The sequence below is a fragment of the Gymnoscopelus braueri genome (genome assembly GCF_963280865.1).
Source record: "Gymnoscopelus braueri genome assembly, chromosome: 4".
NCBI classification, from domain to species: domain Eukaryota; kingdom Metazoa; phylum Chordata; class Actinopteri; order Myctophiformes; family Myctophidae; genus Gymnoscopelus; species Gymnoscopelus braueri.
Window position 1 is genome coordinate 54,326,287 of NC_137605.1, and position 27,703 is coordinate 54,353,989.

Consider the following 27,703-nt stretch of genomic DNA (forward strand, 5'->3'; position numbering starts at 1 on the left):
CCAAAATAAAGCAGCCATAAATCATGGCTGCGGTGTCCTGTTAAATGTCATCATTAAGCCCTGAGATAAAGGAGTTAGTATGAGGTAATGTATCACTATTCAGAATAGGATTTGTGTGATTTGTGTTTCCTGGTGAAATGATTCTTGAAAGTGTCCTTCCTCTTCCTCTTCCTCTCTCCTTCTTTTCTCCCAGTTGTGGGTGAAGCCTCAGAGCTGGCCTTCCTCAAAGAACCAGAGGATGTCATCGCCGTGAGGGACCGCCCCCTGATGCTAGACTGTCAGGTGGAAGGGGAGGGGCCTATCATGGTCACCTGGCGACGGAACGGCGTTCCTGTGTCGACCGGCGCCAGGGCGGCCGTGCTGCCCAATGGGACGCTGTCGATCAAGAGCTTCAGCAAGAGGAGAGAGACCAACGAGACGGACGCGGGAGAATACGAATGTGCCGCCCAGAACCGCTACGGGATGCTAATCAGCCGCAAGGCTAGAGTACAGCTAGCATGTAAGTTATTATTAGTATTACACTACTATTATTATATTATTAGTATTATATATTTTTTTTAAATACATTTCTACTTCATCATACTACAATGTTGATAACCGATCTACAAGCTCACAATGCATTGCATCGTTACACGTTGTGAGCATGTAGATCTGCTATTTTTGAGGGAAAAAGATTGCGTGAAATGGAAGTGGTGTCTGTGGGTTTTATAAATGTTAAATCAATGAAAAGTATTAACAATAAGAGCTTCTGACTGAATGATAACTCTCTCTCTCTGTCTCTCTGTCTCTCTGTCTCTCTCTCTCTCTGTCTCTCTCTCTCTCTCTCTCTCTCTCTCTCTCTCTCTCTCTCTCTCTCTCTCTCTCTCTCTCTCTCTCTCTCTCTCTCTCTCTCTCTCTCTCTCTCTCTCTCTCTCTCTCTCTCTCCGTAGCTCTTCCTAAGTTCCAGACTCATCCAGAATCCATGACAGTAGATGAAGGGGGCGTGGCCAGACTCACCTGTCAAGTGAACGCAATCCCTGAAGCCAACATCACCTGGGAACGAAACAAAGCAGTGCTTAATACTGACGGCAGCAGGTAACACATACACACACACACACGCACGCACACACACACACACACACACACACACACACACACACACACACACGCACACACACACGCACACACACACACACACACGCATACACACACACACAAACGCACGATTTCACGCACACACACATTGGTATTTCTATGCTTGTGAGGACGGCAACAATTTTGGATGGCTAATCAAAAATGCTATTTTCACCTCTTTATTTGCCATTTTGAACCCTAACCCTAACCTCAACACCCATTCCCTAACATTGAATCTAACCCTAACCCCAACCCCTAACCCAATTCTAACCCCTAAATGCTTGCTCTGCACCAACCTGAGTCTTTTCCTTGAGACGATAGCTCCAAAAAATATGTTTTAACCAAGAAAAGAACATTTTTCTTGTGGGTTCGGCATTTGGGACCTCCCTAGAAAGTGGTTTCTAAATGTTTGGACTTTAAAAGTGTAATACCTCCATTTCCACACACACACACACACACACACACACACACACACACACACACACACACACACACACACACACACAGTTGACCCGTGGTGATCCCCTCTCTCTCTCTCCAGGTGTACCCTCCTGCCAACAGGAATCCTCCAGATAACGGGTGTGAAGAGAGCAGACAGTGGGTTCTATCGCTGCGTGGCCAACAACATCGCTAACACCCGCTACAGCCACGAAGCACTGCTAACTGTTACTGGTAAGAGAAAGAGAGTAAGAGAAAGAAAGAAAGAAAGAAAGAAAGAAAAAAAGAGCAGTCACAGAAGAAAGAGTGTCTTCATGTCCTGTACTCCAGATCTGTGCTGTCTGTCTTTTACTTGTCACTCATGTTTTTGTTTACTCTCAACCACAAATGTCAAAGGAGCACTTCACCCATTTTCAACCTCATCTTGGTATAATTGGTCCTCACTAATTCTCATCATAAGATGGCACAATTTCCCTCTGTGTCTCAGAGGTGGGCTGTGGACAGTTCAGAAAACCTGCCTACCAATGACATCATCGATGGGGATTCCACGCTAATAGAAACTACAGCCTTTTCTCTTCCTTGAAAGTTAACATGCTGAAATAAAAGCCATTGTTGTTGCATTCATGAAAAAATGTAATGTATTTTTGCAATCTTGTTTGAAATGACCAAACCTGCCTACCGATGATGTCACCGGTAGGCAGGTGTCTGAACTGTCCACGGCCCTCCTCTGAGACAGAGAGTGGATAGGCAGAAATGGTGCCATCTGATAATGAGCATTAGCGAGGACCAATTATATAAAGATAGGTTGAAAATGGGTGAAGAGGTTTAAGACTTTTTCTTTAGGGCAGTTTTGAAAGTGAGTAGGGTTTTACACTCCTTTACTCCTTTTGGTAGGGCATTCCACATTTTTGTTGTATAGCATGAGAACGAGATCATTCCCTTTGTTGAGCCAAATCTGTTTTTTGAAGTATTTTGTCTGTCTGTCTCTCTGTCTGTCTGTCTGTCTATCAGTGGCAGGATCGAGGCTGTATAAGGAGCCAGTCATCCTGTCAGGACCTCAGAACATCACCATCACTGTTCACCAGACCGCCATCTTGGAATGCATCGCCACGGGCAACCCCAGACCCATCGTGTCCTGGAGTCGCCTTGGTAAAACTAACACCACAAAGAAATATGTTATATTCATATACTATTCATATACTATCAATAATATACAGTATTTATAGTATAAAGATATACTGCATACGTCACACACAGAAATAGCATTGTGTTCATATTTATATCTTTTGACAATCAGATGTGGTGCTATTTCATTTTAGATATAGTAAACTCAACTGCTTGTAATAGTCAGTCACATTTGAGCTAAAAGGATAACACAAAAAAGTCCTGGGGACTCCTTTCCATTGTGGTCTTATGTATTCAATTCATCAACATAGCATAAAAAATAACACCAAGATACAATATCATCAACAACATATAAAACAGTACAGAGTAGAAAAAGGGAAAAAAAGAAAACAAAAACTGTAGGCAGTGATCCATCACCTTTCTATAGGAGAAGTGACTTTACCTCCCCCTTTAGCCCCTCCCCCTTTAGCCTCCTGAAAGATGGATTTTCAGATCTAGGCCATAGTAGTTATAGCATTATAGATTTAACCACTTTTATCCTATATAATTACTTGACCGGGGTCCCCCAGGGCTCTATACTAGGTCCACTACTATTTCCCTCTAGAGTAGACAAAATCTCTTCATGGAAAATAGCCGATCTACTGTACACGCTCACACCGCGTTTTTGTGAGCGTGTTTGCCCCAGAACAGGGATGGAAGGGTTCATGTGGTTAATTTTATTTTTACGTGTGCGTGTGTGTAGATGGTCGCTCTATCGGGGTTGAGGGCATCCAGGTGTTGGGAACAGGGAACCTGATGATCAGTGACGCTACGCTGCAGCATTCTGGAGTCTACGTGTGTTCTGCTAACAGACCGGGGACCAGGATGAGAAGAACCGCCCTGGGACGACTGGTTGTACAAGGTGAGACACACGCACACGTGTGCGCACACACACACACACACACACACACACACACACACACACACACACACACACACGTGCACACACACACACACACACACACACACACACACACACACACACACACACACACACACACACACACACACACACACACACACACACACACACACACATACACACACACACACACACACTCAGCTGCTAATCAGGTTAGAGACCTCCTCAATCCATCTAACTCCACCCAACCCACCATGGACACAACCCTATACATCCTCCCCCCAGCTGGACCCTAACCCTTTAACTAGGGTGACCATTATTTAAGAAAAACCCAAACAAAAAAACAAGCCCTTAACCACTTAAAACTGATTTCAACAACAGCTAAAATAGCCGCTCTACAAGCTCATTGCTTATAGCTCATACAGTGCACTCTGTACAGCTCGCGACGCATTGCGAGCTTGTACATCTGCTATGTTCCACTGCTTTTGACAATTTCTTTTTTACCTTGTGTTTTCATCAGCATGGTGGACAAATATTTGAGCACTGACCATATCTAGTAACTTCACCTTTCAACAGAACACTTTCAACAGAACACAACATGATTGATAAACATCTATGTAAGCAGTAAGCACTCAAAACAACAAAACTGGGTGAAAACCGGTACAATTTTGCTAGTGAATGTTGAAAACCGGGACATTTTTGTGTTTTAGAGAAAGGACAATTCTGGCAAAACCGGGATGTCTGGTCACCCACCGTATGTTAAAAACCTTACATCTTAACCTTAAACCTTAACCTACTATCACCCACCCCCACCCTGCACAACCCTACAACCTACCCCCATCCTGCAGGTCAGCTGGTACCCTGGGGAGAGTGGGCTGGGGGGAGAGAGAGAGATGGAGGGAGGTGTGTATTTGAATGATAAGGTGATGAGAGAGAGAGAGAGAGAGAGAGAGAGCGGTGGAGCGAACGATGGATTAATGTGCTGATAGCGGTCTCGATGGAATGAATATTACTCTGTGTGTGTGTGTGTGTGTGTGTGTGTGTGTGTGTGTGTGTGTGTGTGTGTGTGTGGGTGTGGGTGGGTGTGGGTGTGGGTGTGTGTGAGTGAGAGAGAGAGAGAGAGAGGGGTCAGATTAGATTAACCTCTACTGGATTTGATCATGACCCTAAAGGTCACATGCACAATTCTGTGACCCCTGACCCCTGTGTAAGGTGTCCTGGGGCATTGTGTGTGTGTGTGTGTGTGTGTGTGTGTGTGTGTGTGTGTGTGTGTGTGTGTGTGTGTGTGTGTGTGTGTGTGTGTGTGTGTGTGTGTGTGTGTGTGTGTGTGTGTGTGTGTGTGTGTGTGTGTGTGTGTGTGTGTGTGTGTGTGTGTGTGTGTGTGTTTAATATTAATGCAGGTCAGTTGAGGTTGGCCGTGTGGTGAACAGAAACAGATCTCTAATTCTCTTCTCCATATCTAGACTGCTAGAAGCGTTTGTCTAATGTTAGAAGCTCTTCTCAAAAATGGATTCAACCCAGCAGTTTGGTTGCACTTAATTTGCAGCAGACTGTCAAACTGAATGACTAGTTCAGTCTCTTTTATTTCAAGTATTGTGTATTTCAGCTCAGTTGAACTGAAGTTAACACTGAAGTATATTTATCTAGGGACACTTTATACACAGTAAAATTCTTGGTGTTAATTTAACTCTGAATAGGGTACGAATGTGTTACATTTGCAGTTAAACTAACATTGAACAGGATTTGCTGTGTATCAGTATCATCCACTTTTCTTACGCTTTCAACCTGGTGTCCGTATTTGGGGCAAGTAATTATTGTATATATGTGAAAATCTTCAAAAAGTAAAGAGTTCGGAACATTTCTAAGCTTTTCAACATTTTGAAAAATAGCAGAAATAGCAAGTCTACACGCGTTGTGAGCTTGTAGATTGGGCTAATTTCACTATCTGTTGTATGGCAAAGTATATAGTGCTTAAGTGTTTAAAAAAAATCAAACTGTTAGACTGATAACTCCAAAAGATGGACAAAGGGACAGAAACAGAGAGAAGAGACAAAGGGAGGATGAGAGAGAGGAACAAGCATGGAGAGCAATCATTCTGTGTGTCAGGGTGAAGAATCACCTCCTGACCCCTGGCACCTGAACCCTGTCCCAGGAGGCCCTCAGGACATGATGCAGCAGAGGATCATGGGAGATAGGGGAGGGGCTAGAATGTCGAGGTAATAGACCTATTATGAAAAGATAGGATGTGATGTCACTATGAAGAGTCGGGGGGAAATTATCATCTTTCTCTTACCTCTAACAACCAAGCTACTGCTGATGTATCTGCTCCTTGTAAGGCAAGGCAGTTTTATTTGTATAGCACGTTTCAACAACAAGGCAATTCAATGTGCTTTACACAGAACATCAAGCATAGGAAACACAATCATAAAATGCCATTAGGATGCATAAAACAGACAAAAGTTACAGATATAGTTACAGTGCAGAAGAGAAAAGAAAAGAGAAAGGAAAAGTAACTCAATCAAAGGCAGTGGCAAACAGAAAGGTCTTTAGTTGTGTTTTAAACGAAATAAGAGTGGCCGCAGACCTGTGGTTTTCTGGGAGTTTGTTTTGTTCCAAATACGTGGTGCATAAAAGCTAAATGCTGCTTCCCCACGTTTATCTTTGGTTTTAGGGACAGAAAGCAGACCTTTCTCAGATGACCTGAGAGGTCTGGATCGTTCATGATATCGTATATCAGACATGTATTTTGGCCCTAAACCATTCAAAGCTTTATAGACCAACAGTAGTATTTTAAATCACACAGGGAGCCAGTGTAAGGATTTAAGATCTGGAGTGATATGCTCCACTTTCTTGGTATTAGTAAGGACTTGAGCAGCAGCGTTCTGAATCAACTGCAGTCGTCTGATAGATTTTTTAGGGAGACCTGCACCGTTACAGTAGTCAAGTCTACTGAAGATGAATGCATGGACACGTTTGAGACATAAGTCCTTTAACTCGTGCTATATTTTTAAGGTAATAGTAGGCTGACTTAGTGATTGTGTTAATGTGGCTGTTTAAGTTTAGGTCTGAGTCCATGACTACACCAAGGTTTTTGTAAAAGTACAGTTTGATAGATAAATGTTATGTGTTAAAACCAAGGCAGATTGTGTAATCCATTGTGTTGACTTTTGTCCCAGCCCAAGGATCCTATTGTTCTTTAAAGCTTGTTTGTGAGTGGTCAGAAGCAGTTGTGTAGGGGGACGGTTCTATGTCAAATGTCTGTCTGTATATAATGTGATGTTGTTGTCATTTAAGTTACACTGTGATTTGGCTACACACAGATGTCATGTCCGAATTGAAATAAAAGAATTTCTATGGACAAACCCACTTTTGAACTGGAGCTTTGTTATTCTTGCACTCAGAAGTGTTGTTTTCGCCTGATTAAGGGGACCAGATCTAGGATCTGATCCCCGGACCCCTTAATTGTCACTGATCTAGGATATATTGATCATCATTACAGTTGTTGGAGTCTAGATAAGAGAGGCAGCTGCAGTCAATTTTGACATGTGGGTACTTTGTCTACCTTACATAGGGTTTAATTCATCAAAACCATTTTAGTTTTTAGTTTTTTTATATATATTTTTTAATATTGAGATATGTGGGCATACTCATGATGATTATTGAAGTCTGATGCCTCACAAACACATCTTAAGCACCTCAAAATCATATGAAACTAACCACATCAAAATGCTTCTGATGTTTGGTGTTTTCACTTAGATTTTTTAATTTAGGTCCATTGTGCCATATGCTTATCCCCCACCACCACCCCCCCAGTTCCATTCACACATGCGTATGGGACATATGGTACAAGGGACCTACATTTTTTTTATCTAATGCAACATTTTGATGAAGTGTGGTATAAGGATGGTGTGATTTTGAGGTGTTTAACCACTGGCGTCCGAATTGTGAGCATAGAATATACTGTAGGTTAATATGTCAAAAACATCGCTGATCTAAAAGGTCACAGTGAGCTTGTAGATGTGCAATTTTGCTATTTTCATGAGACACAGTCATATGACAAAGTATAAAATAGGGCTCAAGTGTTTTAAGATCATTGTTTGAGCAGCATCGGCCATCAATAACAATTTTGAATAGTCAAACATAACACCAACAAATAAAGTTATCAGAACAGTTTTGAGGAATGAATCCTATCAAAGTAACAGTGACAAAGGATCAAAAAAAGGATGGTACTATATATGCTCCTTTAAAGACAGACAGGTAGACAGACAGACGGATGGACGGACGGATGGACGGACGGATGGACAGACAGAGACCCCTGGCTCACGGCAGCACTTGTCCCTGTCCCAGCTGCCAGCCGCAGACAGAGGCAAGGCCAAGTTCAGGGGTCGAGGGTCATGTAGAGGCAGACAGACGGGGACGGGGGGGTCAGTGTCTTACAACACACACCGGCTCTGTGTCTGCGAGGGGAGGGCCTGCTGTTTCCCAGGGAGATATGCACATATTAGCACCCTACTCTGCATCTGTTTAGACTGAAGACTTCACATGGTAAACATATCACACTATTATCATTGTGTGAACAAACCCAATCACACGTCACATGGCCACGTATGCTAATGGCGTCATTATGGCATTCAAGTTCACAGACAGGGGGGGCTCTCGGACAACTTTTTTTGCTCATCAATATTCAGTTGCTCTTTCAAAAGCACGGATTTTGGTAATATATGTGAAACAACGGGTTTGAAAGAAAATATCTTGTAGCGACATAGGATGATTTCTGTGTGTTTGTTCAGGAGAGACACGTCTGGGAAGTATATTGATGTTATATATTGTGATATGAGACTAGATATCATGTGAGATTTTGGATATCATAGTATCTTGATATGGCATAAGTGATGTCTTTTTCTCGTTGAAAATAGTGGAACTAGCAGATCTACAATCTCACAACGCCACACAATTGTTGAAAAGTTAATTGTTATAAAGTTATTAAAAGTTAATGTTGAAAATATTGCCCAATTCCAACATGCACCAAACATCTTCCACATAACAGCTAATTACCAACACCTGGATGTAAAGGAGCTCAGCATGAGCTCACACTAAGCAGCTCTAGCTCCTCACTGCTGTTTGACCGTGCAGTTATTGTATGAAGGCGATACTGTAAGTCCACTTTAAAATGATCTGCTTCTACACCAAATATTCACATCACCATGAGGAATCTGAATTTCATACATGAAACCAGCTTTTCTCCATGGACGATTTTGGCAGGACACATTCAAATCAATCCACGCCATTACTTTGACAGCAATAAAGTTCACAGTGTTGTAATACCTATCTAAAAAAAGTCTCTGTAAGTAGATTTTCATACCATGCTAAAATTAATGGAAACCACTGGCTTCTTGGAAGGTCAAGAAAATGGAAAATTGTCAGCAGTAATGTAAAGTATATGAATGTGACTTCTAGACAGTGAGCTAAACATGCAAATATTGTTTTAGAGTACATTTTTTAGGGTGAAATGAGTATTGTACTTGATTCATGGAACAAATATTACCTAAAACACTAGAATAGGCTACTGTGTTTAGAAGTCTATTTTCGAACGCCTCTCTTTAATGAAATTAATTGCAGCCTCTGCGATTTGGAAATGGCATAAGTTCATATTGGGATTTTGATAATTTTTTCAACTAATTGCTGTGCTAGTTTAGTGTGTTGTAATGTTTTTAGGGGTGGACGCAGTGTGTTTGCGTTATGGTTGGCGACTAGACTGCCGAAATAATGATCTGTCTCAAGTTCAAGTGTGACGTGCGGACAGATGCGCACACACACAGTTCATTCTAACAATGGATCACTCTTCTCTGGTGTGAAGTAGCCCCCCCACCTCCACCCCCACCCCCAACACACACACACAATTAAGCTAACTCGATTTCATCTCAGCAGCTTGAGTTGAAGTGAAAAGCACACAGACTGTCAGGAACGATAGACAAATGTGAGATTTTAGATGAACCAGTATAAGTGGTGCCAGTCTGACTGGTCTAACTGAGTTAGATGCTGGGAGGAGAGAGGCAAACTTAATATGTAAACAAATAAACATGTTATCTCGTTGGTTCACTTAGACCTACAACAGCCCTTCCTTGAAATGGCTAATAAACCACATAATATACACACACACTAACACAATATACTATCAACCATGTGGCAACAACATTTCACTCACTGTGTGTGTGTGTGTGTGTGTGTGTGTGTGTGTGTGTGTGTGTGTGTGTGTGTGTGTGTGTGTGTGTGTGTGTGTGTGTGTGTGTGTGTGTGTGTGTGTGTGTGTGTGTGTGTGTGTGTGTGTAGATTGGACCCCCTCACCACCTCAACTTTTATATCACTGCTTTTCTCTTAATGAAAGTCACAGAGCCCCCCCCCCCCCCACACACACACACACACACACACACACACACACACACACACACACACACACACACACACACTGATTAATGGCACCCTTTTCAAGTGCACACCCCCCCTGCCCCTTGCCCTTTGACCCTTGCCCCTCCCTCCCCTCTCCCCGGGTTCATTCCCAGGGAGATGACAATGACACGCTGGAGACAGAGGGGAGGGGCTTCACACACTCATGTGCTATTGTGTTGCTATGGAGATGATGGGGTGGCGAGACAGCACCTGTCCTCCTCTCCTCTCCTCTCCTCTCCTCTCCTCTCCTCTCCTTTCCTCTTCTCTTTCGTGTCTTTGCTTGAAAATGGTGGTAGTAGGTCTTTAGGTTCTGTTGCTGTTTGTTTGTGTTGTCAGACTGTTGTCAGACTGTTGTGATGGTGTTATGGTTACAGGACAGCTTCGACACACAGAACATTAGAACATTTTTTTATATTAAACCACATCACATTGTCAGTCCTTTTAAAACACAAAAGGTATCCCTGCTACTGAGACCTAGATGTCTCTGCTGCCCTCTACTGGCTGCTGTAGGAAATGACATCAACAGAACAGAGTGCTGCAGCTTGCACCCTGCATTACAAACCACACTACATACTACACAATACTTATTTATTCATCTCATTACAAACCACAATACATACTACACAATACTTATTTAATCATCTCAGAAAGGTCAAATTAGCCTTCATGATTTTGGGGTGTAAACGAGGCCAATTGAAACACTTTAAAGCCTTTTCCTCATCCGTTTAATTATTCACATAGTTTACTGCACTTTGTAGGCTTTGCAGGTCATTGTAGTCCAGAGGTTTAGGGGGTTTGGGGACCCCCAGGGGTCCTTGAGGGGGTTCCAAGGGGTCCCCAAGTAAATTACTGACAGTTAGGAACCAAATAACCAAATGGACCCTTACAGGACTGTAACTCTGAGAGTTATGGGGGTCCGTAGCCTAATGCATTATACCAAAGTGGTGGTCCTTGAAATGTTGTTGAAAGTTAAATCCTCTCTTTATCTCTCTCTGTCTCTCTCTCTCTCTCTCTCTCTCTCTCTCTCTCTCTCTCTCTCTCTCTCTCTCTCTCTCTCTCTCCCCCCCCAGCCCCCCCAGAGTTCCAGCAGTGGCCCCAGTCTGTCTCCAGGCCTGCAGGGGGCAGTGCTGTGTTTACCTGCACAGCACAGGGCGTCCCGGAGCCTCACCTCATCTGGCTGAAGAACGGAAAGATCCTGACTCCAGGAGACAACGTGAAACTCACCAACGGCAACACGTACGCACAGACAGCTTCATCATTATCCTCATTTCTCCCAAATTCCATATACATTATTGTAGCGACCCTGTTGGGAATTTCAGGGTAAACTACGTCTCTGCCTCCAGTGATTTAATTTGAAGAAATAACAACTGGCCAAAATAACACAAAGTGTGTTCAGATTTTGAAGAAAAAATATGTATTTTTAACAACACAATACTAATGTTTTAACTTTCCAGTCAACACATTACATAGGGCAGTAGTCCTCAAAGTGGGGTCCAATGGTTGCTTGGGGGGGTCCAAATGGGCCCTTACAGGTCTGTAACTTACAGTTTTAAGTGGTTAGGAAACATTTGGAGGGGTCTCCTAATTATTTCTAAAGCTATATATAGCTTGAGGAACTGAATAGAACATGGCGCCACTTCTCCACCGAACTCAACGGACACGGCCGCCCTGTTCTTTTCTGTCGCCCTATTACTTTGAATGGCGTCCTCAAGCTCCATACTCACGAACAGTGGTGTAAAGTAACTAAGTACATTTACTCAAGTACTGTACTTAAGTACAATTTTGAGGTACTTTCACTTTACTGGAGTATTTCCAATTGTCTATACTTTTACTTCTACTGTCTCCACTACATCTCAGAGGCAAATATTGTACTTTTACTCCACTGCAATTATTAGAAAACTTTAGTTACTAGTTACTTTGCACATTATTGTACATTATTACATTATAATTATAATTATAATTATTACTATTTTCAAACATTTTAGTACTTTTACCTTTGGTACTTTAAGTACATTTTGATACCAATACTTTTCTACTTTTACTCAAGTACATTTTGAATTCCGGACCTTTTACTTCTACATTGCAGTATTGATACTTTTACTCAAGTAAAACATTTGAGTACTTTTCCCACCTCTGCTCATGAACAAGTCATGTTGTAATTGTAACCTATTCTAAGCTTCCAAATGTCCTTTTCATCTAACCTGACTCTTTGTCTCCGTCTACAGGACTCTGGCCATAACGAAGATCAAGGCCGAAGACGAGGCCATCTACCAGTGCATCGCTGAGAACAGCGCTGGCACCAACCAGGCCTCTGCCCGCCTGGCCATCTCACTGTCCACCCTGCTCCCACAATCCCCGGCCAACCTCAAGGCCACGCCCCTCTCCTCCACAGGCCTGCAGCTGAGCTGGGACCATCCAGCCCCCGAGCTGTCGGAGCACATCATTGGCTACGTGCTGCACATCAGGATGCTGGGAGGTCGGTTGGACAAAGTTATATATTTTATATGCCGTAGAAAACACACAGGGAAATCTTTAGTGTGTTGATTTATCTCTGAAGATTGTGCACATGGAGCCCTGTAAGGGTATCTTTTTTACTGTGTAGAGACAGAAGTTATGATATGCAGTGATGGAAAAACTACTCAAATGTTTTTACTTAAGTAAAAGTATCAATACTGCAATGTAGAAGTACTCTGTTACAAGTAAAAGTCCGGAATTCAAAATACAAAAGTATTGGTATCAAAATGTTCTTAAAGTACCAAAAGAAAAGTGCTAAAATGTTTGAAAATAGCCGATCTACAAGCTCACAACGCGTCGCGATGCGACGCGTTGTGAGCTTGTAGATCGGCTATTTTCAAATAGCCTACGTTTAAAATAAGGCTAAAGGGGTTAATGAATGTTTTATAATGTAATCATTTATATCTGCAAAGTAACTAGTAACTAAAGTTTTCAAGTAATTGTAGTGGAGTAAAAGTACAACATTTGCCTCCGAGATCTAGTGGAGTAGAAGTAAAAGTATAGACGATTGGAAATACTCCAGTAAAGTAAATTGTACTTAAGTACAGTACTTGAGTACTTAGTTACTTGACATCACTGATGATATGTTATAATGAGGTTAGAATACAGGGATGTTGGGGGACTAATCAAAATGGTACATTTATATAGCACCTTTCTCCAAAGCGCTCCACAGTGGCTGCGGGTACATGGACAGTTTCATTCGGAATGAATACACTTCTATTCGGAATGAATGAATGGATGAATTCATTCAGAATAGAAATGCTCATGTAAACACCTCAATTGGAATAGAATATTCCATTCCAGTCTGACCCGAATGAATTTTCATTCGGATTAGGAGGGGTGGTATAGACCGTTTGAATCGGGATATACCAATAGGAATTGACCATGTAAACACTTTATTCCGAACGCTCCTCTCTGTTTGGAATATGCATTCCTTTGCGCATGTCCGTGCTTATAGTGCTGTCAGAATTGTCCAAAAATGACCTATCAAATCTCTAATTCGGCCACGGTCGCTCCTGCGGGATAAAATGAATGATTCTATTCTATAGCGTCATTTAATAAGCCATGGTTAAGCCCAGACTTGTCCAGGAGAACGGACGCTCCAAGGATTGCTGGCCTAGGCTACACTTATATGGATCTTTTTCTAAACGGGTATTTTAGTCCTCAGATTTAAAAAAGAATCCCTGGCAACATGACAAAGATTTTTTTTTTTAAATCCCTGTCCACACGTAAACGCAGAAACGCATTGATCAGCTGCAAGTTTCAATTTTAAATCAGATTTTACATTTATTTTATATATGAGGGGCCAAATACGTATACATTTTTAATCACATGTTAAGGCCCAATACTGCAATAGCTGCATTGTTTTAATAGCATACGTGAACCAAAATAAATGAAAACTACATTATTAGGGCGCAGCTGCAGCGAAAACAGATGAGTTTTACTTAATCAATTCATTACATGGGCAGCCGGAACGGTCGTCCCAAAACACTACGCCCCACGCACCTTTTGAGCGGGCCATCCACGGCCGCTCCATGGTCGCTGGATTTTGACCCGGGGCGATTGTGTTTTAGGGCGACAGACTCCGCATTCTCCGTGTGCGCACCGCGCGCTACTCGCCGCAGAAAGAGGGTTTTCGTCACAGTGAATGAGTTACAGCATGTTTCAAAGCTTTTTCATAATAATACAAGAAAAACGGCATATGCCGACACTCGGCATAATGAGTAGCTTATACTTTCTACTTAAGTATATTTTGATGCCAATACTTTTGTACTTTTGCCATAAATGAGCGTGCCTTGTTTCATAGACTGTAGTGTTGCTCTCTCTCTCTCTCTCTCCATTTATTATTATAATGACCATGAGCGGTCCGGTGTTTATGTATTATTATTTATTATTATAATGACCATGTGCGAATGCGCGATGACGTCACCGTACCTACATGAGAAATGTGACAAATAGTATAGGCTAGCCTACGTTTTACCGTGTCTGGTACCAATACAAAACTGGTCTGAACTTGTAGATCTGCTACTTTTGCATTAAAACGGCGATAACAAAGGAACACAGGCTTGTACCGCATACAACGCTGCCTGGCCAGGAGTCAGTGCGTTGCTTACCGGCCTGTCTACGACCGACAGACCTCCGCCGCGGAGGCACAAGGGGGCTATTGCCTCCTCCCATGCCCAACAGGGGAAGCTCTGCTCCGGGTAGTGGCCCCTGGTCCATGCCCGGGCGTAGGCGGGAACCACTTTGCGCATGTCAAAAGTTATATTCCGAATGAATGCTTTGGTCATGTAAACGAGGAATACTTTTATTCAGGTCCCATGTAAACAGGTGAGTGGATCAGATTCCTCTATTCGGAATGAATTCATTCTGAATGAATACATGATGGTCCATGTACCCGCAGCCAATGTGCATTAGATTCAGCCATTCACACTCACATTCACACACAGACGGCAGAGGGAAACCATGCGAGGCATTAACCTGCTCATTGGGGGCAGTTTAAGTGACTTGCTCAAGGACACTTTCACACGAACCCAGGGGGAGCCGAGGATCAAAGCGGCAACCTTCCGATTCCCAAGCGGACGCTCTACCTCCTGAGCCCCTGCCTCCCGATAAATGTTAAATAGCTCCCTCTATATTCTGATAGTAATCATTGCTATCGAGTGCTTGTTGAGTAACAGGCATCTCTCAGTCTCTCCAGCTCTTTAGTAAACAGAAAATACATTTTCAGGTTTATCCTATAGTGTGTGTTGTGGTGTTATAGTGTGTTTGTTGCACTCGTATGTATTTGTTCCCTGACACCTGACCCTCTGCTTCCTGTACAGAACCAGACAGCAAAGAGCTGCAGGAGGCCGTCAGTAAGGACACATACCAACATGAATTCTCCACCCTGGAAGCGGCCACTACCTACTCCATCTACCTGAAGGCCTACTCCCCACTGGGAGCCAGCCAGCAGTCCAGCACTGTCATCGCCACAACACTAGGGGGCGGTAGGTCACCTCTGGAAATTAACACTGCCATGTAGTTTAGTGAGAGGAGACAGAGCTCAAAATAAATTATGTCAAAATGTTGTTTGAAAATTATCAGTAAAAAAAAAACTATATAAAACATATATGGATGGAAATGTTAATATATAATATTAATTATATAAAATATATGAGCCTAACTATATAAAAAAATATATACTGTATATATAAATGCATAATTGCGAAATAAAAACGAAATTTCGTTCCACTGGCTTACTATAATCTAAAACTACTCCTAGTTAAAAGAATGCTAACATACTACAGTACTAAAATCACCACTAATAAATAAAATCACAGTCAGTTCATGAAGTTCATTTCATAAAGCTTTTGTCTGTTTATTAAAACCCTCATGTCTGTCTGTCTGTCTGTCTGTCTGTCTGTCTGTCTGTCTGTCTGTCTGTCTGTCTGTCTGTCTGTCTGTCTGTCTGTCTGTCTGTCTGTCTGTCTGTCCTTCCGTCCCTCTAGTGCCGTCCGCTCCCAGTTTCTTCACTAAGGTGTTGAACCAGACAGCCATGCAGGTGTACTGGGAGCTTCCCAGTAAACCAGGGAAGGTGGAGGGCTTCAGACTGGGATACCGCGGGGTTCCCCACGCAGACTTCCAGGGAGAGGAGACGTTCCCAGGACAGATCAACACACACACCATCTCACACCTTGGTAAGTCTATTCTATTCTATTCTAACTATACTATAGTGTGCTAGTATCATCATATTACGTCTATTTTAAGTTACATTTATCCACAAGTTTCCTAGGGCGTTGTGGGCATCACTTCCTGTCGATTTGCCATCCTGATACCTGATCAAATCGACAGGAAGTGATGCCCACAACGCCCTAGGAAACTTGTGGATACTCCATTTCTTGCTGACAAGAACAGCTTTACAAGCTAACAACGCATCATGACGTGTTGATAATCTGTGTCAGCAAGCAACACTGTTGTCATGCCGATTTGCAGAGTATAAATTAGGCTTTAGTTTCTCTGTTTCATAACGTATTTGAACTTATAAAGCAATCCGGGTGGTGTCTACAGTAGCTGTATTTTCACCTGACAGCTTGACAGCTGTTTCTCAGTTCAAGTCGAGGTCTAAATGTGACTAGGTCTTCTTTTAAATCACATTTGAAAGTCTATTTTTAATATACAAAGGTATTTTCATATCAGGATATTCAGTTGACAAGAGCTCACAAAATAAAGTAAAAATAAAACAATAAACTATTGATTTATTTGTGCTTTATTTATTTTAAGTTGTGTAGATGTTTTTCATTTCTTTTATCTGTTTGTTGTGAAGCACTTTGTAACTTTTGTTTTGAAAAGTGTTGAGTATGAGTGGTATATTTGTAATATTGTTATGATATTATGAGAGCATGAAACATACTTTGATAATTTGGTTGATAGAAAATATAGAAATGTTTCAAATATTTGAATTAAATGAATGCAGATTATGGAACATTCATTGATTCATTGATGTTACAAATTAATGAATTCATAACAATGTTTTTGCAGAGCCGGCTGCTATATACGAGCTGAAACTGCTAGCGTTCAACGGGAATGGAGACGGTCCCCCCACCACCCGACTGGTCTCCCTGGCCGACACTGGATCCAGTGACCAAAACAATGGAGGTAATGCCACCTACTCCAGAACCTTCTCTCCTACGCTGTCTCCCTCTCAGCTTTCCTATTGGCTGTCTCTCCTACGCTGTCTCCCTCTCAGCTGTGCTACTGTCTGTCTCTCCTACACTGTCTCCCTCTCAGCTTTCCTATTGTCTGTCTCTCCTACACTGTCTCCCTCTCAGTTTCCCTATTGGCTGTCTCTCCTACACTGTCTCCCTCTCAGCTGTTCTACTGTCTGTCTCTCCTATGCTGTCTGTCTCTCAGCTTTCCTATTGTCTGTCTCTCCTACACCTTCCTATCTAAATAAGCATAAACTGCCCCCCCAAACAAACAAACAAACAAACAAATGGAAAATAATACCTGTAAATGTATCTAATGTGTACTGTACGTGTATTTGTTATTGTTCAGGTGGTCAGTGTAACTGTGATCAGGGCAACGATGGATCAATAACAGGTGTGGTGATTGGAGTTCACATCTCCATGGCCTGCATCATCTGCTGTCTCCTCTTCCTCATATTCGGTTACAGACGAAGGTACGATCATCGTCCGTCGTCATCATCATCATCATCATCATAATGAGATCATTGTCTGTTTATAAAAACCCTCATGGCATGATTATGTTAAACAGGTCAGTGTTAATTTCGTCGACTAAAACTATGACGACATATTTTTGTCGACTAACTTTTTCACTGACAAAAACTAAATAAAAACTAAGCTATAATGACTAAAACTAAACATATTGACAATGTTGTCAACAAATAAACTTGAGAAGTCATTTTATGCTTGGCTGCACGTGGGTGTCACAATAGCGGATCTATGACACGTTGTGAGCTTGTAGATCTGCTATTTCCGGCAGTATAAATCAGGCTTTACAACGCCATCACGGCCCGCCAAAATACATTTTATTCGACAAAATCAACTGTAGATTTAGTTGACTAAAATCCTATAATATTGTATAAGATTTATAAAACTATACTAAAACTAAAACATTTCAGATGACTAAAATGAGACTAAAACTAAATGGAATTTTATTCAAAAGTCTATGCCTACAGTATGGCTAAAACTAAATCAAAATTTGCTGTCAATATGTTCAGTACAGTAAAAATGTGTATGTCTTTTTTTGTATGCTGTACTTGGAAAACATAAATAAAGTGATAATTGCTGTCAAAATGAACACTGAACAGGGTAAGGTGTGTAATCACAGTGTGTTTAACACAACAGATATATTAATAATGACTAAAAACCATGTCAACCAGGTTATTAATAACAGCACACTTCAACACATTTCACACATCATGAGCTCATTGCTCCAGTGATCTGTGCATCTGTGTGCATGTAGCCACTCTGTGAAGGGCAACATGGTGACAGTTAACAAACGATGACAAGTTAATTAATGAGGACAGCTTTATTTGAGCAATAAAACATGACAAACAAGATGGGTGCTTTCTCCATGGTTATTGGCACGGCTGTGCTGCGGCATGGGCACCATGCCAGTCTGTCTGTCTGTCTGTCTGTCTGTCTGTCTGTCTGTCTGTCTGTCTGTGTGACACAGTGACGCATATGGGTCTGTTGGAGTGTTATGTGTCTGTCATTGATACGTATGTGTCTGTCTCTCCACAGTTTCCTCTTCTGTAAGAAGGGAACCCAGAATGGCTGGGCCCCGTCACAGGAAGGCAATGGAGGGCCCTTAGGACACAGACCAGCGGCCCTTAAAGAGGGTGTCATACATATACCTGAAGCTATAGAACTCATGGCACAGGTATGCTTTCACACACACTCACTCACTCACTCACTCACTCACTCACTCACTCACGCTCAAGTTAATTGTTTAGCATCACATGTATTGACCGTGTCTCTCTCCTCCCACCACAGAGACGTGCTCCAGCTCCATCGATGGTTGTAGGACGAGACCACACCCCTCCCTCATCCTCCAACTGCCACATTCAGGTGGAGCAGCAGTCTGGCACAGGCACTGGCTAACACTGCACCGAAACACCACCCACTACCCCTACTTAACCCCCAAACCTGACACCAAACACCCCTACCTAACCCCACCCTGTCTCCAACCACCCCTACCTACCCCCACCCTGACTCCAACCACCCCTACCTACCCCCACCCTCACACCAAACACCCCAACCTACCCCCACCCTGTCTACTACCACCGCTACCCTCAAACCAGCTGGTCTGCAGTCCCTCCAACCTGCCAACCAAAGCCTTAGAACCAGTCTGCCTAAAGGGAATGAATGAGATTAGAATATTATAAGTTTGAGGCTATTGATGAAAAGATGAAGATGATGATGTACTTGCCTGAGGACGTCCATAGAGTGCCTTCTACCGCAAAAGGATAAAAGATGGACATTTGAATGTTAATTTAAGCTTTGTTTACTTCCTGTTGCTGTTTGTTTACAGTGAAGTATGAAGCATCACTGCAAATTATAACTCAAATTAACCTCCAGTCTTCATAATTCATATTAATTTAGTTTTACAAATTATGCCAAATAAATGTTGTTCCTTGTGTGGTAGAAGGCATCAGGCGTTGGACCCCCAACACCACAGACGTTCCTTGTTAAACCAAAATATTTTGCCCCGGTTCTGTTTGAGTCATTTTTTTGAGTTTGTCGCCAATGGTGCCAAGTTCCAAGTTTCTGCCAAACCCAGAGACACTGAGGCCTTCAGCCAGCCTGACCAGTGGACAGGGGGCTCAGAGGTCCATGAGAAGCTAGTTCCCTTGGAACCTTCTGAGGCCAGAACCAAAGGGATTCCGCTGGTCAGCTGGTGAACACAGAGGAACAAGGTCATTATGGTGATGACCCTTAGCCTCCTGCATGGCAGGAGGCTGCAGACCCAGCTGGTTGTCTATCCCCTCCCCTCCCTTCCTTGCTCCACCTTTCTTGCCTCCGCCACCAAAACTCTTTACCTCCAAAGATAGCTACCTCAGCTTGGCGCCCAAATGCCACAGCTAGCCAGGTAACCAAGGTAACGGTGCCTCATGCTGCTCGTTTAGCATAACCTACCTCAGAACCAAAAGGTCCCGCGGGGCCCCTCCGCCTCTTTAAGTTGATGTTTTTTATGCCCTGTGTTGCCGATGCCAGTGTCCTGTGCCAGTGAGTCGCTGCCACGCCCGACCTCCGCCTCCCAACGACACACACATTCCTGTTGAATTCCTGCCTGAGAAGAAATAGGAGCCTTGGTGTTGTGAGTGTCGCTGGTCTGAACCCCTCTTTGCCTCTTAGAGCGGGGCTCATTGAAGGAAGAATGTGACTTTGATCTATAGCTATGAATGCTAAATTCATTGAATCCATGATTGGTTTCTACAGCGCCTCAGAAACTCAATACCTTTAAGACCTGAGGTTAGAAGCATGTGCATCATGGAGCCAGACTCTTTATTACGAGGACAACCCTGTACTTCATGAAGGTTCATTTGTGCTCCATTGCACGTCGCTGTCGCTCGCCAACAAGAACACGCTCTGTTCTTGTCAGCAAGCGACACCATCGTACTGCGGTGTATAAATTAGGCCTAATGGAGACCGAGGAAGATGTTTCACCGTCTATAACAACTACTGGGAGTTGAGATGAGTTCGCAGTGAAATAAGGAGAGGAGAGGGTAGAGAAGAGCTTCAGTGAGGAGGACCGCCATGTTCCACCACAGCAACACCTTCTGCTCCACAAGCTGCTCATCTCCACCTCTTCACCCTCCATCTTTTTTGGAAGATTGTACAAGATGCCTTATCTCCAACGGCCGGAGTTCGACTGTGGCGTGTCTGTCTGTCTGTCTGTCTGTCTGTCTGTATGGCTCAAAACCAGCACCTCCACCCTGGTTAGAACCAGGTCAGAGGTGTACTTATTATTATCCCATACCAGACCAAACATGCTCTGCCACCTCAGCAGAGCAGACAGACATCAGTAGAAGATCTTTCACGCGGCAGGAACATGAGGACATTATGGAATGACGTGCAATGTTTCTCTCTTTGTGATGGAGGAAACATACATGCTTCCAGGCCTTTCCCGTATATGTGGTTTAATGAAAATATGAAGGAGTTACTTTTGCCAAGATTCTGTATCATTTCTTATGTGACAAAATGCATAATGATGTACAGGACATGTTCTGTTCACTTTCTAGCTTTTTTTCCCCGTAGAGCTCAGTTTCAGCCAAACGTCCCAAAATTATTCTTTGAAAACCGAAGTTGCAGGATTTCCAAAGATCTAAGATTATTTTTCAAGACCTTTCCTGGATTGACAGTTATCCGTAAAGATGTGTTTCTTTTTCATTACACTTCATTGTACGCTGTTTTTGAAGTATAGCCATGGTAACAAAACTAAGAACTTGGAACAGAAAAGCTGGTCGATGAAGTTTAACCAAAAGATTAATGTCACTGGTAAAGTTTCAGTTTTCATTAGTTCTAATACAAAGCTCCTTTTTAACGTTTTGTATGTTGATTTCAAGAGAAGTCATATATTTTCATATTTTTGTCACAAGAAGCCCTCTTTTTGTATGGATGGAGAAAAACAAAAATTGCCAAATAACTGTCTTTGAATAGCAGACATCCTATTGACCAAATGCCTCTTACAGATTCTAACATAGATATTGAAATAAGCTTTCTGCTCTTTTTAATTCGTGACTTATAAGCACAGGAATATCTGTGTGTGTGTACAGTTTGTCTGGTTGAATGTCTTTAGTACCGATGTGTCTCCCCTGACTAAAGGACAAGTCCACAGATCCCTACAGGCTCCTGTAAACATGAACGACTTAAGCTGTGCTCTATTCAGTAGTCTTCCTGTGGAGCAGTGGTTCAACAGCCATACATTATTGTTGCAATATATACAACTATACAAAAAGTATGAATTATCTTTTATATCAGCACTTTGTTCTCACAGCGCCTTGCATCGCGACACACTGTGAGCTTGTAGATCAGCTGTTTTCAGGTGTGCCTTGAGATGTTTGACCTGCCCATTGGTGTGTCTTGTGCATAAAAAGTTTGAAGAACACTGCTGAAGAGACTTTGACTCAAGGGCCGTACACAGCAAGCAGTAACTATAAATATAAATATCTAGTTTTTAAAATTCTTCTAACTTAAGTGGATGGCAGAGTCCGCAACACAACTATAATGAACAACAGCAGCGGTGAACGATAATAATTTAATAATAATTTAGTCCCCACCCCTTTAGTGATAGTTATAGTGCTTGGTGTGAACAGCTCTTGCCAGGTCTGTCATTAGTAGGCTATTCTAACCTATGATGGAATATCAATGAAGGATTTTGAAAAATGTCAGTCTAGAACACCAAGGTCTCCATGGTAGACCCGTGTTAGCTGCCAGTATCAGCTGAGTCGGCATGTTCAGGACACTGTAGAGAGAGTACTGTTACAAACAGTCGAGCAGCAGTAACTACTTGTTGTGTGTTTCGAAACTCTAATGTCATTCGCACACTACAGAACAGTGTGGCGGTCACCTCTGTACCAGCAGAAGGTGACCTGGTAGTTATACTGCTGTCTGTCTCTAGTGGACAGTGACGTTCAAACTGTCCTCAAGGACGCAAGTCGTGTGTTAGTTCCAGGGGTCACAAACTGCCTTTCCCTTCTTTCTGAATACCTCAAATGAACCTCCTGCCTTCTGTTGGTTAAAAATGACCGGCACGTTTTTACCAAGTAGAGAAAATGTTTAAAAACAGAACAAAAAGAATATATTATGTTTGAGAGATGCCGACGTTGATGATAACCTTGGCTGTTCTTTTTATAGAACTTTCTTCCTTCGTTTTGTATGAATTGGTTTCCCTTGCTGCAGTTCTGGCAGGGACAGGGAAACGCTGCCAAAACCATTTACAGATGTTATTATTATTGCTGTTAATATTATAATTATTGTCATTTTATCCCTCAACCCTCATTTCCATATGTGTGGAATTTGATGGATTTTGTCTGTTTTTTGTTTTTGTTTTTGTTTTGTAGTTGAATGATGCGACCATGTCAGGTAGAATTTGTTAGAATTTATAAAAAAATATGTGTATTTTCTGCAAAAAGGAAGGATTATAAGCACTGAAATGAACTCACAGGAGAATATCCTTTACTCAAATCCAAAATGTACATTTTATATCTGGAATACTTTGAAATTCTCTGAAACAATGCATAGCCATATTAATACAGGAGAGCATTTGAAAAAGTGCACTCCTCAGTAAATCCAAACATTTGTAAATGGACCAACATGTTCAATTAATGAATGTTTGTACTTGAAAGAAAGATCCACTTTTTCATTGTTTTGCCTATTAGCCATATTATTTATGTCTACTTGCCATATTGTAATAAGCCATAACAGAGTTCGTCCTATTTAGATAAGCCATAACAAAGTTTGTTCTATTTAAATAAGCTATAACAGAGTTAGCCATATTATTTATGTCTACTTGGCATACTGTAATAAGCCATAACAGAGTTCGTCCTGTTTAAATAAGCCATAAAAAAATGTCCTAAGCCATATCGAGTAGACGAGTACATACATATGCAGTCATATTTTACATAGTGTTACACCAATACATTTTATATAAGATTTCCAGACACCTACCTCTTGCTATTTACACTGAGTAGGAAAAAAAGTAGAGGAAGTAGAAAACAAACGCTAGAACCAATGAGAAAAGTGATGCTTTAATGTTTGAAATTTTCTTTTCTCTAAAATAAAATGTTTCTTTTGATGTCATACAGAAGTAGAGCAAAGCTTTAAAAGTGCTTTTAAACCAGAGGAGATACCGTAGGAAGACACAAACAGACCTGATATGAACTAACCCGTTTTAAATGTCACAGGCGTTGTATTGATACTGTACCTGCCTGCCTGTCTGTCTGTCTGCCTACCTGTCTATCTGTCTTTTTGTCTGTCTGTCTCTCTTCACTGATGTAATGACACCTGAAAGCCAAATAAAAGACCATGAAGTAGACATAAGACTTTTTATTTTATTTTGTGTGTTCAGTTTGTATTATCGTGACACAACTATACAGTTCTAGCCCAGGTTCTGAAAATGGGGTCCAGGGACCCTTAGGGTTCCTTGAAGGGGTCCAAATGAACCCTTACTGGTCCATTTGGTTCCATTTGCACACTCTGAGAGTTATGGGGATCCTTGAAATTAAAAAAACATTTGAGAACCATATTCTAGCCCATACAATTTAGATCACCAGATACAAAATATCAGTATTTGGAGATCTGGTTTAGGGTTAAATTTGCGTGCGTGCATGCATGCATGCATAAGTGCATGCATGCATGCCTGCGTCGTGCCTGTCGTGTGTGCGTGCTATAGGGTCTCTATAGGTCCATTTATTAGAATTTAAACCCATTACCAGGCAGAATGAAAGTCAGCATGTTCTCATTATGAGTCAGAGAGCCTCATATGAATAATGAAAGACTGGACTGAATCTTCATTTTCTCCAGAGGATTTGTATTCATGACTCATCATCTTCTCCTTTAGTTTCCACTTTCCAGATTGTTAACGTGAAGCACAGTAAGCTGTCCCTCTGAGAGCAACCATAAACCATTCACAGTGATGGACAGTAACAAAGTACATTAACTTGAGTACGGCACTTATGTACATTTCAGTAGCCTATTTGTATTTTTGGATACTTGTGACTTTCACTCTAATACATTTCAAAGACAAATATTGTATACTTTTGACTCTGCAAAATATGCAATATATCAGCTACCTAATTTCATAAACAGATGAGACAACATATAGGAAAATCCAATGAGCAAGAGCTAAAACAAATAAGTGTATCGAATAAACAATTCGATACAAGACCTTATCATGATCACTGCCCCATCAAGGCATAATTATTATTAGATGTGTTCGTATGAATACATCTAAGCAACACATGAAAGAACACAACATGAATGAATACTTTTTTAGCCTTATTTTTTCAGCTACAGCAATGACAGTGTTAAACAGTAGTGGGAGAAAATAAAAATAATGTAATTCAAACTGGTAAATTGGCTTACTTGCAAATCCACACAGGTTTTTAGTGCTTTAATCAGTCTCTGTCTGAGTTTGGCATCAGTAAACGAAAGCAAAGAAGAATGAAATGGCTTTGAAATTGCTGGCAGCCATCAGGAAATCAAAGTAAAAGGCAGTCTGGAAGTGGCCCTTCATCCACAGGACTATGATCAGCGCTCTTGATGGAAGAGGCGGGAGCAGGTGGGACTGAATTGGCAGCTCCCAACGAGGCATGGGCCATAATATTCCATTTACAATCAGAATGATAGCTCAATCAAAACAAAAAATGCCTCATGTAAACACGTCGAATTGGAAGAGAATGTTCCAATCGGGTCTGATCGGAAGGATTTTTTTTATCTGGTTGAGACGGGCGGTTTAAACCTTTTGATAATCAGATCAACAACATCAGTATATAAACACTTTAATCCCATCATTTCTCTCTGGTTGGTATTACTTCATTATTTTTGAGCATTGTTCTGTGTTTGTTAATGGTGTCAAAATGAAGTATTACTGTATATGTCCATGATGTCACAGAGCAGCCTCTTGTTCCCCGTATGTTTAAGTTCAGCAGTACTGTAAAAGAGTTAATTCTGATGAGGGCTAGGAGGACAGAATGACAAACCAAATGCTTTAATAATCCGGATTTATTTTCCAATAGATGCACAAAAAAATAATGTTCAGAAATTGTTTCTTAAAAATGTAATAAAGAAAATACAAAACAATAAACGTACATGCTTTTCAAACAAGCAAACAGTCTAGAGAATACACCGACGCTGACAGACTTAAAGGGCAGAGCTTCTCAGCAGCATTGTGCCCGTGACTTCACCCTCCTGTGCTGTGCCTGAGACAAGACTGACTCATATAATCTACCTGCATGGCCTCTACTTAGTGGCCTCAATCTGTTTTAAAGGACAGGTTACCTCAAAACATTCACCTACAGTGCTAGTGAAATCAACAAAGAAAACATTTCCCAAACTTTACAGAAATCATTATCATCCAAAAGGTAAGTATTAATCATGTTTTTAGCAACACAACTCTTTTCCTCTAGAATGTATAGTACACAGAAAAATACACACTCCCCTGGCAAGTGGTATGCCCCAATTACCATATACCCCATATAAGGAGCACTGTGGTCATGTGGCACTCTTTTCTGATCCTCAGACCATGAAGACGACATGTGTGTTTTTTTGGTGATGATGGTGAGCTTCAAACTGTGGAGATTAATAAAGTGGTTATGTTTCAAACAAACAATTGTATCTGTGTTTGTAAAAATGATTCAAAAAGTTACAAAGGTCATGGTGAATATATTGCAATAGTATGATATGGGAATAGTGAATATGCTGCAGCATGAAATAAGTAGTATGATAAGAATGCATGTTAAACAGAAAAGAACGAATATGTAATCATGAAAAAAAATATGGAACATGTGAGGCTATAAAGGTAAAGTGGGAAAGGCAGTCTCTGTACACATTCATTATGTATTGTATGTTGTGTTTGTAACTTGTAGATTCCAAGTCACACAGATGGAGCACATTCTATTGTGACTAGAATCTCCTTTTTTTTTTTACTGTGGTTTGTTGATTAGCATTCCAAGGGTGTAGTATACTGTAAGTGTGTGTAGGCTGCCATGGTTGTCACTTTGCCTCAATTTTTGTGTGCGTTCGTTCGTTCGTGCGTGTGAGAGAGAGTGAGTGAATCCAGAGTTAAGGCGGTTACACACCGGCGAATATGCGAATATACGCAAAATTCGGACTCGTTCCGAATAATTAAAAGACGCTTTTTTCGCTCCGCGAAACTGGTGTGGAAGCTTGCATTGACTTTATAAGGTTTTTTAAAAAAACGTATTATTCGCATGAAAAAAATCGCCCCGGTGTGTAAGGACCTTTAATCTTGCAAACCACTGGACCGATCAGCGTCTCCACCCCAAATCGTTCAAACCTGTTAAATAGTGGTGGTGCTACACCAGGGAGCTTTATGTTTTGTCCCTTAACTATTGAACCGTAGGTTGTACAATCAAAATTGGATAATGAGGCAACTCCCCCATAGAGGCCACTCTAATTTCCACCTAACCCACATTTTCTTCAGAATGCACTTTTTGCTACTACAGAAACATGATTCTCTTTTAACAATCTTAACCAATAGTACACGTGATTGTGGGAGTAATGTGACAATGAGTGTTAAACATCTTTTTGATAATCTGAATAAATGGGAGGGGCCTTTTTAACAACAACAATAGGCCCATAGGGACTATTGGGGAGCCCTGCACCTGTCAGCGGGGAGTGTTGGGCGGGAGGAGTAGAACAAAGGCTTTACTTCCTCCTGGTGGGGGCTCCTCACTGGCAGGTGAGTCAGTTGGATGCAACAGCAGTGACACAGAAATGTGTGTGGGGAGGAATTAATTGGCATAACGACTAAATTGGGGAGAAAAAGGGGGTAAAAAAATGATTGGCTACTCTAAATAAAAGAAAATAAAAATAAAATCTCGAAAGTATTCGCGTACATTTCACCTTTCACCTGTGCATTTTCAGAGCATGTTTATTTGTCTTTCAGCTTGTTTATCTGTATCAAAATGGGAAA

At 41.6% G+C, this 27,703-nt stretch overlaps 1 protein-coding gene across 1 annotated transcript; it reads left to right on the forward strand.

Annotated features, from left to right (window-relative positions):
• Window positions 1-252: 252 nt before the first annotated feature.
• LOC308083664 (immunoglobulin superfamily DCC subclass member 3) lies at window positions 253-19,146 on the forward strand (the record flags this gene model as incomplete). Its single annotated transcript, XM_080425980.1, has 13 exons — window positions 253-499; window positions 930-1,074; window positions 1,655-1,785; window positions 2,563-2,700; window positions 3,419-3,577; window positions 11,095-11,260; window positions 12,250-12,500; window positions 15,364-15,528; window positions 16,030-16,218; window positions 17,060-17,176; window positions 17,576-17,699; window positions 18,787-18,925; window positions 19,039-19,146. The coding sequence occupies exons 1-13, from the start codon at window positions 268-270 to the stop codon at window positions 19,144-19,146; spliced, it is 2,064 nt and encodes a 687-aa protein (XP_080282106.1). The 5' UTR covers window positions 253-267.
• Window positions 19,147-27,703: the final 8,557 nt, after the last annotated feature.